We start from the raw sequence: 18,061 nt of genomic DNA on the forward strand, positions 1-18,061 counted from the left end.
TTCCTGGTATGTCTGCAGTCATGCCCGTAGCCTGGGCTGCAGGTAAGATCAGCAGACTGGTATCTGCCTCCACACTTCAACATGATCTATGTTTTCACTTGTCAGTGTTTAATGAGAATATGCTGAGATAGCAGGAACACTGGGAAAGAATTTTAGACACTGATGCACGTATTTTTCAGAGTGTATTCAGTGTATGTTTTGACAGTAGTGAGATTTTCCAACTGATAGTTCTATTTTTCTATTAAGAAAATTTTACTTACAGAGAAAACAAATTGGGTAAATACTCTAGAATTTTTTTCTACTCCATCAGTCAGGCATTTCTGTGGCAGACCATTAAATAGCTGATGTTTGTCTATTGGATTTGGAAAATAAGCCCAACCAAAAATAATTTCTGTTGTTTATTGGTTGATGTAATGAAGTGTTACCATGATAGGCTGGTTGTATTTTGTTCAGTGTCCAGTTTTATGATTAAATAGTGTTTCTCAAAGTTATTTTGCACATGAGAGTGGTGTTGTCTCTGAAGAAGTTTAACATCTAGAGTTCAGGAAAGAACAAACTGAATGTCATTATGGGGGGGAAATTGTGTATCGTAGAACTGTCTGCAGGAAATGTGTGTGTTAATGCTGTATTTTCTGGACTGGCAAACTGAGCACTGCATATCTTCTTAAATCCAACAGGTAATAGAGTCTGATGAAGCATTAGATGATGAGGTACCAGATTCCCCTGGAGTGGAAAAACAAGACAAAGAGAAGGAGAAAGAAAATAAAGACTCTAAGAAACTTCGTTGTGAGTTGAAAATTTTCCATTAATTTATTCTAGTAATGCCAGTTTTCATTTTCTGCATCTTCAGTGTTATGTGTAAATAAGGAAGAATTCAAAAGGACAGCTAAAAATGAAACTACTGAAGTTTGGAAACAATCTTAATATAGCTCATTATACATCTTGATGCCACTTGGTAAATTTTCTTCCAAAATTTTTATTAATGTTTTATTAATTATACTTTAAAAAAGGAAGAAGAAGAAAAGAAGTGTGAAATGTCTTTAGCTCCTGTTGTATGACACATTTAAAATAGGGGAAAATAAGCAGTGGTGAAATTGTTTTCATGGTGTTGTCAAATGCACAGAAATAGTATCTGACTTACCAGGCAAACTGTTTTCTCTGCTTTCTTTCCAGGCTTTATATGTAATTTTCAAAAAAAATTATTTCTTTCTTTCAAGATAGTTAACCTAATGAGAGGCAGGACTGGCTTTGAAACATAGCTGCATTTTTAAATTTCCACATTAATTCCATACGTAAGCTATCGTTTAGTTGGTTTTGCAGGTTTTTAGTGACAGGGTTGTCTCTTGGTAGTTTGAGAAATGGATGCTATTTACAAAGAGTTCCAGAAGGTTAAGGAAAAAATTAGGGCTGCGTTGCAAATTTGAATAGGTTTTTTGTGTGTTTTGGAGCGTAATGGTTTTTTCCTTTTAATGTTGGTTCCTTGGCTAATAAATGCAGTGTTGTTTCTGTGGGTAGTAATGCTAAATGTGTTTCTCTTTTCAGCAGTGAAAGCACCCAGCAATATAGACTCCACAGATCAGAAAAAAACCAAAACGAAGCTCAAGAAGTTTCTTACACGGCGCCCTACATTACAAGCTGTCCGTGAAAAAGGCTACATTAAGGGTAAATGAACCTTTTTAACAAAGGACATAATTTGAAAAGCTGGGTTTAATAGTTCATGTGTAAAATGGGGTTAAAATGGTCTAGTTTCAGAGTGAAATACATGTGTATAGTTGGTTTAACAAAAGTCTTGGATGTATAGTGGAACTGGTGATTGCTGTACTTCTGAGTGCTGTTACTAGCCATTAAACTGCTCGGAGGATGCCCTCTCCTTTGGCTCAGTGCTGGCCAAACTGCAGTGAAAACTGGGGGCCCAGGAGCCCGTTTGGACTTGGACTCTCTAGCTAAGAAGCACTGCATTCCACCCTTCTGAGCTGGAAATCCAGATATCTGACCCTCATTTGTGCAAACAGGGGAAAGAACAGCCCTTTGGGTACAAAGCTGAGTGCGTGTGCTCACCCATTTCACAAGGGTGTTTTAGTCCGTGTGGAACCAGACAATCATGTGCCATATCATAAGAAATGAAATATTTAGGAAAACCAGAATGAGGTTACAGGAGTCTTAACTTAAACATCTTTTTCCCATAACCTTTTTTGAATGTATACATTGTTTTAATTGTTTCATGAAGAGTGTTACTGATACTCTTGAATCAAATTTATGAAAGATTTCTTTTTGTCACACTTGTAGAAATTTGAGAGAACAGTATTTGCACAGGTTTAAGTTAATGTGTTTGTGTAAATTATTGACTTGGTGCTCATTGTAAAACTTCATTTATTTATTTATTTGTATGCTTTAGCAGGACTTGTAGGTGGTGCTCTACTAGGGTCAAAATAGCATATGGGTAGGCAAATACCAGACCAAATCCTACTGTGATTTGCCTCACCGCATACTTTTAACAGGTGTGCTTCTGTTGCATGTGGCATTTGATATATTTGTGTATCTGCAAATATAATTTACTTGTAAATGATGGAAACTTTGTTTGGAATAAGGGAGCATTATTCCCAGACTTTGACGTTTTGCTCTGCTTTACAACTTAGTATTCATGTCATGGCTCAGTGACGTAACTTCTGACATTGGCAACAGTGAACACAAAGCCAAGTTTAACTTGTACATGTGCGTGCTAATGATTGGATTTTTAATAAAGGCATTAAGGAATGAGGAGTTTGGTTTTTATTTAAAAGCATGGTGTAAGTTTTAAAAGTTGGATGTGCACTGTACAGCTTTACATTTATTGTATGAATGAAGAATACAGAAGTCTTCATTTAAAAGCCCAGTGTACTTTTGTGGCTGCTGCAGAACAAGCTTAGTAAATGGAAAGCTTGGCAAACCCAGTATAAGCAGAAAAACTAGTGAAAAGTTCTGGAAGAAAAAATCCACTTGAAACAGCATGCACTAAGTGGAGAAGGAACTGTGTTAAAAGTTTTGTTACATGGAAAATCAAAAGTACAGACATTACTTTTAAGATGTGAAGAAAAAATACTACTACTGTATATGTTGAAATTACTAAAGTCAAAGGCAATTGTAGCAAATTACTTTGTTACATGCTACTATTTTCTTCTGCTACCTAATCTGCATTGCTTTACCTGCCACAGCTGCATGCTAGCCTGGCTTTCTGCTGCGTGGGCTTTTTCAATCCTTTGCTACTGATTCTGCTTATAAAGCTCGCTGCGTGAGTAGCTGCCACAGCACTGAGGTGGTGTGGACCACTGGCTTTATCACATCCAGCTAATAATGCCATTAAATGCCCATTTTTATACTGTAAAATTGGTTTGGTGTGCTGTTTGGGTTTCCCAAAGCACTAGTCAAGATGCAAGAGTTGTTAATCTACTTAAATTATTGAACATGAAAAATGGGCTAGATGCGGTGCATGATGCAAATGCAAGAGCAGTCTCTCTTTTGCAGATGCTCTGAAGTAAGATACACCAGATTCTGGGAAGATGGCCACTTATGTGCCTAATTTAACAGAGTAAACAAACCAACAAACAACCCTTCCCTTTAAGAGTGGAATCTTTGCTTCTCTGTCTCATGACCCCATGTCACCCTCATGCATCTGAACACAAGAGGCCATCTATTATTTGGGCATCTTTGATGAAAGCCATAGAAATGGATCTATCAAAGGTTTTGGTGGTAGGAATCTGAGCAAGAAGAATTAACATGCTGCTAAAATTCACTGAGACATTGTAAGATTCTCCTCTCTGTCCAAGCTAATTCTCATTTTTGCTCCACTTTATGATGGAAAATACTCCCCCTGGATTGTGCAGTTTTGAAAATAAGATTCAGATTTACCATTGCCCATAAATATCTGTATTTATATTCTGACCTTGCAGCCGGGTTGCTTATGCATGGTCAGACTTGCATCCGTTCAGAGCTCTGAGGTAGAAGTATATCATTTACAAATTTGTGTCAGAACTTAAAAATGTCAGAAGACTCTATGTTAAAGTAAATTAATATATAATGCAGTGTTAAACAGTGGGTGCAGTCAAAGATGACATTTTGCAGGACTTTTTTCCAAGCAATGCCAAAAGCTTTCACTCCAGTTAAAGTTCATTATCTCTTTGAATTTTTAACAAAGATTGCAATAAATGCATGTTGAGCTTGGGACAGGAATGGAGTGTAACAGGACACATTTGTATCCATAAAATTTCTTATAACATTATTGATGATATGACTCTTAAAAGTATCACCTGATGGATTAAAATTATTTCAGTAGCAAAACTTCCTTTCTTGGAGGCTCACGATTGTGTAGCTGCTGACGCTCTTCGTACGGGGAGCTTTTTCTCGCTGGGAGCTGCTGAGAACTCTTTTCAAAACTTTCCTATTTCCTCTCCAATGCTGCGACAATTGTATCCAGTAGACTTTGCCCTTTGTAGAGGTTTGTTTCAACCTGAACTAGTTCTGTCACTTGTGTCCTGTTCCACTGTAAATCAGTCTCTTTACTTGGTTCCAGATCAAGTTTTTGGTTCAAATCTCACCAGCTTGTGTCAAAGAGAAAACAGCACGGTGCCAAAGTTCGTGAAGCTGTGCATTGAGCATGTTGAGGAACATGGTATGGTTGAATTTTTTGTTTACAAATCTCTCTAGCTCAACAGTCTTAATGTTGAATGTTTTAATCTTAAAATGCTGTTGGTTTATTTGGGGAAGATAATCTGAAACTTGTGTCTGGAGATAGCATTGGGTTTTCAAGAGTGAAGACCTAGGTGGGATCCAGTGTGGGGAGAGGGGAGGAAATCTTATATCTGAGAAACTGATCTGCTTCAGTATATTTCAAACTGAAGAAAAGGCAGGACAGCCTCCTGGCAGCAAGGCTCCAAGGGAAGAGGGATTTCAAGAAGTAGTAGAAGAGCTCAGCTCATCAAGTTTTTTTTTTTTTCAGATTAAAAGTGAGACTATTGAAATGCAACTATTCATTTTTGGAAGGTTTAAGCATGCTAACAATCACTTCTATTAAAACTCCCTTGAAATGAACTTTTAGGAAAAAGTTGTGTTCCTGTTCTGTGTATGCACTGACTGCCAGAAGATCAGCCTGTTGGTTTGATGCCCTTCAGCCAGTTACATGAATTGCTATATTTTATGCAATTCTGGAGATGATCAGTGTCCACATATTGACTCCGTTTTTGTTTGCTTTGATTGAAAATATGTATTTCCTATCTAATAACTGAGAACACTTTGTTTGAAAGCTACATGTGACATTCTGGGTTTTCTGCTGTAAAGCACATCTTCACATTTTTGTTGAAAATGTGTCGGTTGTGACTCCTGACTTGGCTGTAGTCTCTGCGGGGTTTCTTGCCTGTTTCTGTTGTCTTTGCCTTATCTCTTGGAAAAGATGACTGAGAGGGGATTATGGAATCTCCATAATCATCATTCAGATATTTACCAGTCCGTTAATCTGAGAACATTCCCTTGAGTATCAGGGTAAGTGTTACAGGGGAGTACATGTGAATTTTAAGACATCTTCTATGGGAAATTCATTTAGCCTGTAGTCCTCTTTGTCAATGCTTCTATCTTATGGCTTGGGAGGGGAGAAAAACTGCTTCCATTGCATTACTCCAGTTTGACAAACTGCCACCTTGTTTGTGGCAGCAGGCTTTATTCCATTTGTGATCTGAAGATTGTGAGAAAGGGGTTATTTTGCTTTGTTCCTTTTTTTTTTTTTTTTTTTTTTTTTTTTTTTTTTTTATTTTATTTTTATTTTATTTTAAAGGCAGGACTGCAGTGAAAATAGTGAAGTTTTCCTTTTTTAAATACCTGAGGGGAAGCTGACAGAAATGAACAGCTTTTTCTTCTTCCTACCTCTCCAACTCTTCTTCCTTCTACCAATTCACTTCAAATCAGTCCATTCTGTAAAAGAATGACTGTGGGGAAAAGGGATATGTCAGATGGTGCTGGTAACTGTGCTGTGTTGCATCAGACAACTCCTTGAGAAGCTACAGGGACTTGCAGGTATTCTGGCAACACTCACCCTCTCAGTGGCACTGACTCACCTGCTGCATCCAAATGGTTTTTCAGATAAATTCTTTACCTCCTAATCACTGCTGAGTAACTGCAGTAGCAGCCACAGAGACACAGTTTTCTTTTTGCGTGTGCAATCCTGTAAGGCAAGGGCTGCCCATTTTAGTTCTGTAGGCTGTTGGGTGGCTCTGAGTGTGCATGTGCATCATTCCTTCTCTGTGTAAACCTGGTCACTTGACAACTTTGAGATGCTCTCTATGCATGATTTGATTGGGTTTTTCTTAACCATACATTAAAAATTGAACATTGTATCCACAAAATACCTGGTTATTGCATGTTGGACTCCCATATATTCTCTGCCCACCCACCAGGAGCATCTTAAACAAGACATCTGATCTCATTTGGGAAACTTGAAGCTGTTGCCTCATTACTACTTGAATAGGAAGTTTTAGAGATTACTTTGAGCTCGATGCTGCCAAACTTCTGTCAGCAAATTAAACCCCCTCTATTTTATGTGCCCTGCCCATCAAAACCAGCTAGTTTAACTTTTTATTTCTGTGTTACAAGGTGGGTTTCCTTTGCTTTTAATTTTGCTGAGTAGACCTATACATATGTAAGTTATTAAAATGGATTTATTCCTTTATTTCAGGATTAGATATTGATGGCTTATACAGAGTTAGTGGCAATCTTGCAGTGATACAGAAGCTGCGATTTGCAGTCAATCATGGTAAGCTTCCTCTAGTTATATTACAGTGGCATGTATTTTCAGATTGTTGAAGTCCATAGAAAGCTAAGGCAAAAGATTTCTCTGTAACTGTAGTATATCAAGAGAAATGACTGTCATCCTCGAAGTAAAGTTACTTCAGAATTACAGAACTGACTGTGTAACATACATTACTTGAAAAACCTGATATTCTGGAGGTTTAGTCTCATGCGGACCACAGAGGCATTTCTAGAACAGAATTCTAATAAAAGATGGTAGTAGAATTTGAGGAAGGGGAATTATTTCAAACAAAATAACTCACCACAGCAAGCATGTTAAGCTTTCACTAGCATTAAAATTGTAAGTTAATGGTTTTTTTTAGTGATATTTGCTACTGCCTTTTAGTGGGGGGAGGGCTTAGCTCCTCTTCACTGTACTTGTCTATAAAACCTTTTCTTCTGGCAGTATCTTAGTGTAGCCTATGCAGAATCTGACCTTTCATTTCCTGATTGACAGGATCTAACAGTAAATTTTGTGTTATATCAGCAGCTCCTGTTCCCTTCTGGAAATTGCCCTAGGAGTAGGGGAACTGTATGTAGTGCAGTAGGCAGAGTTTAGCCATCTCCATCTGCTGCTGCAGCTCTGTATCCCAGAATGGGATATGGAATGTGCTGAAGTAGACCAAGTCTTCACTGCTTTGAAAGCAATAAGTACAGAAAAATAGTTGAGTTAATTAAAAAAAAAAAAAGAGCTTTTTTTAGTTGAAGTATAATAAGTAACTATTTCTTTTTCTCTCTCAGATGAGAAGCTGGACTTGAATGACAGTAAATGGGAAGATATACATGTCATTACAGGAGCTCTAAAAATGTTCTTCAGAGAATTGCCAGAGCCGCTGTTCACTTACAACCACTTCAATGACTTTGTCAATGCAATTAGTAAGTCTGGAGAACTTGCATATGGTGCTTGGATAAGTTCTGTACAATTTTAAAAATGATTTTGGACATAAGAAGAATGTTTTGCTTGTGAACGGGGTGACTTGTCAGGAATTGCCTGTCCGTGCTGCCGGGGCCGGCCGGGAGGTGGCAGTGTCCTATCTCGGATAAGCACTGCAAACCGTGGCTTTCATTCCCAGCCTCTAAATTTTATGCTCAGGTTTTAAACAAAAATACTGAACTTTTGTTTCTCAACCTCACCCTTTTACAGAGCAAGAACCAAGGCAGCGTGTCGCTGCTGTTAAAGATTTAATCAAACAGTTGCCAAAACCAAACCAGGACACGATGCAGGTACTCTTTAGACACCTGAAAAGGTAAGTAACAGACAGAAGGAGAGGCTTTTTGTTGCTGATCTTTCCTTAAAGATAAAGAATCCAGTTTAAAGTACAAAGGGACTGTTCTTACTGCATTTTTTTATATTGGACTTGATAAAAGCATGTATGAACTGTTTGGATATGAGCTTGCAGAGCACCAGACTTGAGACAGTATGTTGCATAGTTGTGATGTTTGCTGCCAAATCCTTTAGAGGAACTGTGAGAGGACCAAGAATGACATTTCAAAACAAAACTTTTTTCATAGAGAGGGGAATTACGGCAGCTGTATGTCCTAATAGCAAGACTACTCATTAAATAAATACTTTGAATAGCCATTTGCTTTGGGATGTGTCTTTTTCTGTCATCTTGTTGCCCTAACACTGATAAATCTCTTCTTGTGTGTTGTTTTCTCTTTCAGAGTTGTAGAAAATGGAGAAAAGAACCGAATGACCTATCAAAGTATAGCAATAGTTTTTGGTCCAACCTTATTAAAACCAGAGAAAGAGACTGGCAACATAGCAGTCCACACAGTATATCAGAATCAGATTGTAGAGTTAATTCTACTGGAATTGAATTCCATCTTTGGACGCTGACATTTTTCTTGGAGCAGAAACTGGAAGTGATGGGTTGGCAACAGTACTCCATCAGAAGGAAAACCTCTTTCTGTATATGATGTTTTATGTTTGTGGACCAAGCAGCAACTTGTTTTTTGCACTTTTGGGGAGGGGAGAAACAGGAGAAATGTTTGACCACTTTAATGCAAATTAAAGACAACACTTCAGATTTCTTTGAAAAGTTCAATATAAAAAGTGAATTGAAAAGTTTATCATTTACCTTTTTAAAGTATCATTGGAAAAATTTAATATAGGTTCATACACTGGATTTCATGGAGAGTAAAACTAATAATCTCAGACTGGATAATCTGGAATTTAATCTCAAAATTCTTCCATATGATGGGGAAAAGTCCTACCATTTTTCCCAGTATGGAAAAATTCAGTGAAGTTACATCTTAAGCTTGTTAATTACAACCTACTTAGATCTGTATGACACTTTTCCAAGGGGTTTCTGCATGCTGTGACTGTCGTAGACTTGCGCTAACAAGTTAGTTATTCAAATCTAATTCTTCCCTTGATGTCCGCTGCCCTCTGTCATTCTTTTTCTCCTGTTTTTCTGTTGTTGGGGTTTTTTTTGTTTTGTTTTGTCTTGTCTTTTTTTTTTGGTGGGGCTTTTTTTTTTTTCTTTTTTGTTTGTTTGTTTTTTGGGGGTTTTTTTTTACTTCTTTCTTTCTTTTTTTTCCCCCTAGCAGCCTCTCTGGAAGTTCTTTGCTGCTTCATAGAGCAGCACACTATTACACTATTTCAAACACTGAACTTGTAAGAATATCCAGCAATGGTTATTTGTTGTGGGGCATAATAGAAGTAATATTTAATAAACATGTTCATTTTTTCAGGGTATGTCCTGAACTAAGTTTTGTGTTATACTGATCTAAAGCTAAAGTCCTGCGTAAATACCGACTGTAACACTGTACTGAGTTCTTGGTATAATGCTGTGGTAGTGGAAGTTCATTCTTGATGTAAATACAGGCTGTCCTTTTCATTCTTGTATATAAGTCAGTTCCTGTATAGTTTAAGAACACTTTAGTCACACATTTCTAATCATGGGTAGATTAGCTACAGTAGCATAATGTTTCCAGTGGATGTCTGGGTTTCAGCAGGGAAACAGGTTATGGGGAGGGAGGGAGATCTAACTGTGTGCACTTTTAGATGTTAATTACATTTGCGGGCAAATAACTGTAATGCAAATGGTACTGGAGAAATACTGAGTGTGCTTGCTAAATTGTTAATGCACTACAAGAAGAGCCTTTTAGGTTATTTAATATGTACAGGATACATTAGAAAAATGTATTATGAATTCTAACATCTGCAGATAGTGAAAGTCATGTTTTGATAGATAGATGTTTGATGGAATCCACTATGCTAAATTTAAGATTTTCTTTTTACATTAATGTAGAATAATTTGTAAAATTGGTTTTGAAAGATTTTGTTACAGGGAGCATGGTCTGATGAAGATTTTTTTAAATGTATTTTTCTAGACTAACTGCTGTATCTGACATATTTGTTATGTCTAACCTGAATAAAGAAAACCAGTAGTTCTTTTAGAGTTTACCATACCCACTTCAGACAACATGAGCCTCCTTTAAACAAGATCAATGTATCTTACCCCTTAGCATGGATGGATACCACTTGTGACAAAGAGCTGTCACACTGGACTGAAATATGAATGCCTACTTTATAACCTGACAATTTTAGAAACTTCCCGGTCCCCTTCTTTAACAACTTGAATTCTAACATAAGGTTCAGAGAAGGCAGAAGTAATTTATGGATATAAATTTGCAGTCTTTAAAACACATCCCAGCTTGAGCCCGCTGTACAGGGAACAGTTACGTTGAGGAAGGGATTGTGTCAGTAGCCTTCGATCTGCTGTGCCCCTCTCACACACAGCCCTGGCTGGCAGCAGAGGGGATGTGTGGTGACACTCTGAGCTGTAACCAGACTGATGGTACGAGAATTTCATGAGCATAGGGCTTGCATGAAAAGTTTTTGGAGATGAGCAAGAAGATTAGTAACCTTGTGGCTTTCTCAGTGTCTTCTTGTGGTAATGGTGAAGTCTTGTGGTTTGTTGCAAAGCGACTGGGTGAGGACTGTGAAAGCCCTGTCTCAGAAGTGTGTTGTCAGCCTCCCTCTGGGCTGTCACACCGAGCAGTGCTGAGCCTGTGCCCTAACCTACTAGAAAATATTGACTGAGTTGGAATCTGTGGCTGTACATTATTCAAACCTGCCTTTGGCTGTAAAGAAAGAATTCCTGCTGCTACATGAGAGGGCTTGTTCACCAGTCACCTTTTGTTGTGAGTGTTACCTTTTTCAAAGGAAGAATGCCTTTTAAAAGCAATTTGATTATGAGGATGTCACACTTTTCCTTGTATTCCCCAAAAATAAAGCATTTTGTTATTACAATACCTAGTATGGTTTTGTTCAGTAAAGTTGTCTTAATATTCCAATTTTTAGTTTGGGGAGGGGAGAGGATTCTTTTTAATTGGAGGAGGTGTAGGCAAACACTTGAGACATTTGGGAAAAGGAGGAAGTCCAAGCTGATGGTACATTTGTTGTGACCAGCATGAAACTGTGTATGTCACCACACTGGGTTTCTTCACTGCTTGAAAGATCTTGTCTTGTCCCTGCAGCTAGCTTTCTTTTAAATAATCAAAATGAGGGATCTGCACAAACATACCAGGGTCATCTGATACACTATATGTGTCAGATGAAACATAGATAATTTTTTATATTCCTCAGTTCAGACTCTATATCAGATTTGGTTCTGGTTTAAAATCAGTTTAAAGCATGAATATAAATTTTCTGGGACCATAACCACTCAAAGGATTCTGGAGGTCCAACATTATATACTGGTGCCAGCTGAGATTTTTGTTCCAGCACTAGAGCTGTGTTCAGCTACACAGCAGTAGTACCAAGCAACTTTCAGCCATGCTTGATCTGTACTGGTTACAGGTTTCTTCACTTGGAAGCTGGAGAGAGAAGTGGGCACAAAAAAAGACAAGGCAAATATGCACAGTCACTTCATGTAAACTAATTTTTAAAGTCAGAGTTTCATGCAGGAAGCTTTATTTACTTGCAAGTGGATAGATCATGCTTACTGTCCAGGCTCAGGAAAGACTCCCTCTCTTCACAGAAATCCATGATAAATTCCCTTTGTACTCAACTTACTGTACCCTGGCAAGCGAATGCCTTGCAGCATGAGAGAGAAGGGAGTTTATTGGTGACACAGTATCAGTTTATTCCTAGGCTGGGCCCTGACTTTTTTCCCCTAAAGGGAACAGCTTCATTTAGCCCTAGCGTAGTGATATTTTCAGAATCAATTGGTTAATTCATAAGCCATAACATAACCCAGGCACAGTAGGGCATTCTGCCGGGCCCAGGGGGAGGGACAGCATGTCTGATGAGGCTGCCTGCAGCCGCTGGGGAGAGGAGAGCTCCTCTGAAGAATCTTAATTAGCCTCCACAATTGTGAAGTTTTGTGGGCAAGCAGCTGGTAGGACTGGATCAGGCCTTTACAAAAGTAGCCCTATGTGAATGTGGGGCTTAAATGAACATTCCCCCCCTCTCCAGCTCCCCCAGCATTCTTGTAAACAGAGCACTTGTAAAACAAGCTCACTCTGTGTAACAAACCAACATGAAAGACATTCAGAGGCGACTTGGCCTCTCAGTCCATTTTATTGCCTTGAGAATTAAATGGCAGCTCTAATATTAGTTTCCTACAACTTCCCCAAACAGAATCTAGATTCTTAAGGTAGTCAGCTGCTACTTTAAAAAAATAAAAGAAATCTCTGTTGTGTTCGGCAAACTCAGAAGGCAAAGTGGAACAGGCCAGTACAGTGTCAGTTTTATTTCTCATGGAATCTCATCTTACAGCTTATTACACTAAAATATAGTGGGCTGGGGAAGGGGAGAGAGATCCTGAGTGTGGGAATAAGTAAATGCAGAACACTGAAGGCAACAGACAAAGCAGGTGTGATGGACAAGCAAGATAGCAAAGAAACATTCACTCAGAACTGCAGGAATCCAGGCCAGAGACCTGGGAGAGAGCCAGGCTGCCAAGAGTGTGGGCTGGAGTTGCTTTTTATTTTCTGTTTTCTTCCTTTGCATGTCTTACAATACAGATGAAGGCCCAGTTATGTTTTTTAAGGGTAATTTGCTCTGCAAACAGGTGGAGTTAAGTAACATTGCAAAGCACCAGTATCTGCCTTTCTCCATCTTTTCTGGAGTGGCTTCTATGTGTCAGCTCCTCAGGGATGCACTTGTGTCTAACTTCCCTGGACACAAGCAGCTGAGTGCTAATGGGGGTCGAGAGCTATGTCCCTTCAACCAGCATCTGTGCAATAAAAAAATAAACTTGTTCTCAGTTTGGCAGTGTTGTTCTGGTGACATTGAGGGCCCCATCCAAGATCCAACCCTTGTTTCACCAGATCCTGAGAAATGCAGGTGGTCCTGTCTGTTACAACCTCAGCATGCCAGAAGAAATAAATACATGAAGCTCAGAAGTGAGAGTATGCCAAAGAAATAAAGCTCCAAGTAAACTATCTTCACAACTAGTTTAGATCTGTATGCACAGTACAAATCTGCTCAGAATAGCTTAATTAGTTAATTCATAGTGTGAGAGAAGCAGCTGTCCTCTAAAACATTAAGTAGTGTAATTAAAAGCTGTCATTTCTTATATCAGGAGTTGGAAAATACATGTTAAACATTGGTCAGCCTGTCTAGTTCATCAAGTGCTGCAGCCAAATTACTGGAATCAAACCACTGGCAGTGTTTCCTGGCCACTGATGTGCCAGAGCTCTCTGCTTTTACAAAGAGGGTGATGCTGAGCTGATGGTGGCTTGGTGGCTTCCTGCATACAAGTGTCCAGCTAGTTAGTTGTTCCAGTAAAAGAGGTGACTAACCTAAAAACGGAGCTGAAAAATCACCTCTTTACAAGAAAACCTCTCATATCAGCCTGGGCTGGGCGGTGCTTGGGCTGCAGGGGCTTGACCAGCACAGTGCTGTGCCCAAGCTCACCTGCCTGCTGCAGGGATGCTCTCTCCCAGCACTGAGTGACTGAGTGCATCTTCTGTGGGTGTTGGTCTTGCCAAAGCCTCTGCCAACACACACATGTGAGCTGCTCAACTTCACAGCTTTCTTCTGTGAGGAAAAACTGAGACATGATTGTGCAAAAGGTAATGCCTCTCCTCTGGCAGGTTGAAGGATGCCACTGTATTTCCCACTATGACAAAGCTGTTTCAGAGCTGAAATGCTGTTCTCACTCATACACTAGTCCTGCTCTGATCCAGCTCGGACCTTTTGCTTCCTTATTTGTACAACAGTCTGGAGCCCTGGAATGTGCTGTGCCCTGCCCAGAGCGCTGCTTCCCTGGCGCAGGCTGAGGCACGGGCCACTCAGCCATAGACACTTCATCACAAAGCAGACATCAGTGTAAAACCATGGACTAGAGAATTAGAAAAATGTTCCTTTCCAGGTAATAGTTACAGCAGGCTGTGTGCTGCTCCGTGTCACAGAGTGCCTCTTCTCCTCTGTACTGCAGAAATGTACATAAGCTGAGCAATCAGCTATTACATTTGGCACAGGACTGAGGGAAAGCAATGTGTTTCCATGCAGCCTTTGAATCCCTGTCTGCATCGCTTGTGCAGGCTGAGCTGTGAGCCAGCTGCCGAGAGGACAGCACAGTCTTCAGGTTTGCATTAAAACACTGCAGCTGTAGGCCAGGATCATGCTTGTTACATTCTTTTGCCTGAGCTTCCCAGCCTGTTCCATTCAATTGCATGAAAATTAATAACTTTCTGTCCACCTTTCCTATTTATGGAGTACAGCAGCTCTGTGCAGCAAGTCAAGTGCTCAGGGCCCTCGGGTACAGCTTCTTACCCTGTATATACACAATTTGGTTAAGAGGGGGAGAAGACAGTTTATTATAAACATTGAACAGTGGGCGGCATCATTAGCCTTTAAAAATCATAACTAACCCCCCAGGTGGTTGTCCTAATGTGTTCTGGGCTTTCTTTGCATCCCTGAGATTAAAAGAAAGCCTGAGCACGTGAGGGCGAGATGCAGCACAATGAAATGTTGGTGGCACAGCAAATTCCACTCTGCCGGCATCAGTCCCAGATGGCAGAAGTGCTGCCCATGTTGTGCAAGGGAGAGGCTGGGGACTAGAGCCTTTCCTTCCTTCCTGCTGCCTTTCTCATTTGCTAGGTTGTGATCTAGGGCTCATGGCATGTTGCAGGCCAGACATCATCATTGTAGCTGTCCTCTTGGGTTTTGGAGAATCTATGAATGGATTTACCCATTTTATGAATGGATTTAGCCCATTTACCCATGGGCTTCCTTGTTCCTACTTGGCCATTCATGGTCTCTAGCAAGTGAAAGCACTTCTTCTGGCCAAAGGCTTCCTTCCCATTTTTTTCAGAAACGAACACAGGTTGAGCAAACCTGTCTCATCACCCATGGCAGCACTCACATCCCTGCTGGTGTGCAAATCACTTTGTTTGATATCTGTAGGGACATATCCTTGGGAGGAGCAAGAGCTCACATTAACAGCTGATATATCAAAGCACTCCAAAATTTACAAATCTACTCAGAAGTGTTGGCAAGGAGAACTGGCATTGATTATCAGGGAGGAAAGTGAAAACCATCATGGGCAGCTGCACTGGGTCTGGGCAGAGGAGCTGTTTACTCTGACTCCTTTCCAGAACAACAAGTTTAGGTGATGTCAACACTCAGGTAGATAACTGCAACTCTTTTTATCCTTGTGAACAAAAGCTTTTCTGAAGTGCCAGGGACCAGAACACTGGCAGAAAGTGCTGCTCCATGGGCTTGGGCCATGGGCAAGGGTGAGGGAGCCTGAAGCAGCATTGGCAAACAGCCTCCCTGGCTGACACCAGGGCACTGCAAAGGGACTACACTGACTCCCAAAACCAGACTTTGGACAGGGAAGAAGAAGAACGGCTTTCAGGAGCTGTCACCAAAGCAGCAGCCCTGGCACACCCTGTTGTTGTCTCCCTAGAACGCCTGGCAAAGCCTTGCAAGCCTCCCGGCCAGGGCCACAAAAGGAGGAAGACCCTGGGGTTTCCCTTCCCTCCTCTTGTCAGTACCCTTCCCTCTGTGCCTCCCACAGTGGTAACCATGACAGCTCTCTGCTGTCCTGCTCTGCTCTGCAGTGTCCATGAGTCAGGTCATCTGGGCAAGAGCTGCCCCACCAGCTGTGCCCTGGACAGACAAGGAAAAGTTGGAATTACCTTTCTGCTCATGGCATGAAGGTCAACATTGAAGGACTATGCTGTTAGCTACCTTGTGGCAGCTAGAAGAGGTTTTGGACACAGAAACACCAAACACATCTAGCTTGATTATTATTTTGAAGACAAAGCTCGTTGTGACAATGAGCTATTTAACTTTGTAAGAGGTCTTGGCATCTTGTAATTATGTACAAAAAATTAAGGCTCTGAAAATTCAGAACCAAGATAAAAAAAAAAAAAAAGGTACTAGCACATTTGGCTTAGTCTAGCAGATTTGGCTGACAAATTAAAAGAACAAACAGAGGTACTATTTATTACTATTTTATGTGAGCTGGTGATCAACACTACACCTGCAACACCAGGAAGAGCATGACAAAGCTGAACTTCCTGTCATTTACTGGAACCCATGAAAAGCCTTTAATTCAAACACTGTAAAGCTGTTCAGTGGTAGTTTGGGGTCTAGTAATGATTTCCTCACAGTGCATTGCTGTGTAGAAGATATGACCAATTCCCTTCCTAACAGAAATTCAAGGTCTGCAAAGCAGGAATAAAAATTTCCCTTTTTATTCACACAAAGTGGTTCCCAAACAAGTCACCAAATCCTGGGTGAAGTTGAAAGAGCTGGAAATTATAAGCCAGGGCAGAGCAGATGGTGCAGCCAAAGTGAGTGAGTTACTGCTCCTTTGATCCCACCATCTGGGCCCCCTCCCACTTGCCCTGCAAACAAACCCTGGGCAAAGTTGTTGCCCGCCCCCAAAGCTCTGCTCCCCACCAAGCTGCCCAGCATCTCACAGTCTTGCACAAACACATTTTATAATTAAAGCACCGAAAAGAGAGGGAAGACACAATTAGGAGGACTCTGGTCCTCTTTTTGCAACCTTAACCCTGCTCCTGTTCAATCTGGCAGAACAGCACTGTCACCTTTCCCCAGGATAATGAACTTGACTCTGTCAGACTCTTTCCTAGGGAGGTGAAATATCTAACAAATTCTGGCCCCTGTTACCGATCAAGCACAAATTATTTCAGAATTGCCTTGACCTGATCACATTGGTCATCCTTGGTCCTGGTCATCATCCTCATTACGTCTCCTCTGCAGATCACACTTATGAATGCTACCAGGCTGCAAAAAATTCCCTCTTCTCATCTTCTTCTGGAGTCAGACACTGGATGCAGCTCCCCGTGGGCAGGAGGGCCCCAGGTCCAGGCACAACAACCAGGGCAAAGTTCTGGGTTGGCCCTTACCACGACGGGCACGAGCAGGAGACACAGCCTGGGCCAGGGTGGGCTGGATCCTCTGACTGAAGAGTGCCCCGGAGAGGACAGGCAATGCTTACAAGGGGCAAGTGGTTATTCAAGGAAAATTTCCAGGCCAAGTTCTCTCCTTGCCTGAGACCTCACATTCCTCTCCTGTTTGTTTTACTGTCCAGTGGTTGGCTACCAGTAGAATGAAGGTCACAGCTCAGTTTGTTAAAAATACCTACCCAATTATCTCTTGGGTCATATTTATCCTTTATTTTCCTGGTTGTAAGTAGCCCTGGAAGGCACAGGACCAGTCACCTCAATGAAGGCAGCCAGCCTGGGAATATGGTGTTTCATGGTCACCTCCTTTCTCCCAAAAAGTGCCATGTGAGGGCTCTGATCTCCCTTTCAAAGGGGTCTCATAATCTTCCCTTTAAGAGTGCTGCGAGGTCTCTGGCACGGAGCAATCTGTTCACAGCATAATTATTCTCTGCTAAGGCCTCAGAGACCATGAGGCTCCTGACATTTTTCACTGCCTAGAGAGGGGTAATTTTTCATTGCTTTCCTGAGGACTCTTGTACTTTGCAACAGTAATGGAGCATCCAGCTACATTGAGCTGCAGCCTACAGTTTATTTTTATCTCTTGATGGGCATAAGCTGAAGGACTTCCAGCTAAGATCAGGAAAATGGGGAGGTATAAGCAAAGCTAGTAAGTACCCAGAAGAAGCCCCTAGCAAACCACAGTTTCTATCACTGTGCATGCAACATGTTTTTGAAATTGTATGATAACAAGATATGCTTTACTAAATACTAAGTAAAAAGTAACAGGAGCAATTGGATCTTGAGTTACATTAAAATAAATAAACTTTGAAATACAATCAGCAGTATCATACATGCTTCTAATTTCATC

The 18,061-nt window shown here is 40.7% G+C and overlaps 1 protein-coding gene across 5 annotated transcripts in view; it reads left to right on the plus strand.

The window, feature by feature from the left end:
* ARHGAP12 (Rho GTPase activating protein 12) overlaps window positions 1-11,071 on the plus strand; it is a 74,894-nt gene extending 63,823 nt beyond the window's left edge. For 4 of the 5 annotated variants that reach the window (XM_053951850.1, XM_053951859.1, XM_053951835.1 and 1 more), the window contains 7 exons: window positions 678-786; window positions 1,543-1,662; window positions 4,547-4,645; window positions 6,698-6,775; window positions 7,552-7,686; window positions 7,955-8,057; window positions 8,476-11,071. In XM_053951850.1, the coding sequence (XP_053807825.1) occupies window positions 678-786; window positions 1,543-1,662; window positions 4,547-4,645; window positions 6,698-6,775; window positions 7,552-7,686; window positions 7,955-8,057; window positions 8,476-8,650 (819 nt within the window). In that variant the 3' untranslated portion in view covers window positions 8,651-11,071. The remainder of the gene's footprint in view (window positions 1-677; window positions 787-1,542; window positions 1,663-4,546; window positions 4,646-6,697; window positions 6,776-7,551; window positions 7,687-7,954; window positions 8,058-8,475) is intronic. The other variant, XM_053951828.1, reaches the window with a different exon arrangement.
* Window positions 11,072-18,061: the final 6,990 nt, after the last annotated feature.

The sequence above is a fragment of the Vidua chalybeata genome, chromosome 1 (assembly GCF_026979565.1).
Source record: "Vidua chalybeata isolate OUT-0048 chromosome 1, bVidCha1 merged haplotype, whole genome shotgun sequence".
Taxonomy (NCBI): Eukaryota; Metazoa; Chordata; class Aves; order Passeriformes; family Viduidae; genus Vidua; species Vidua chalybeata.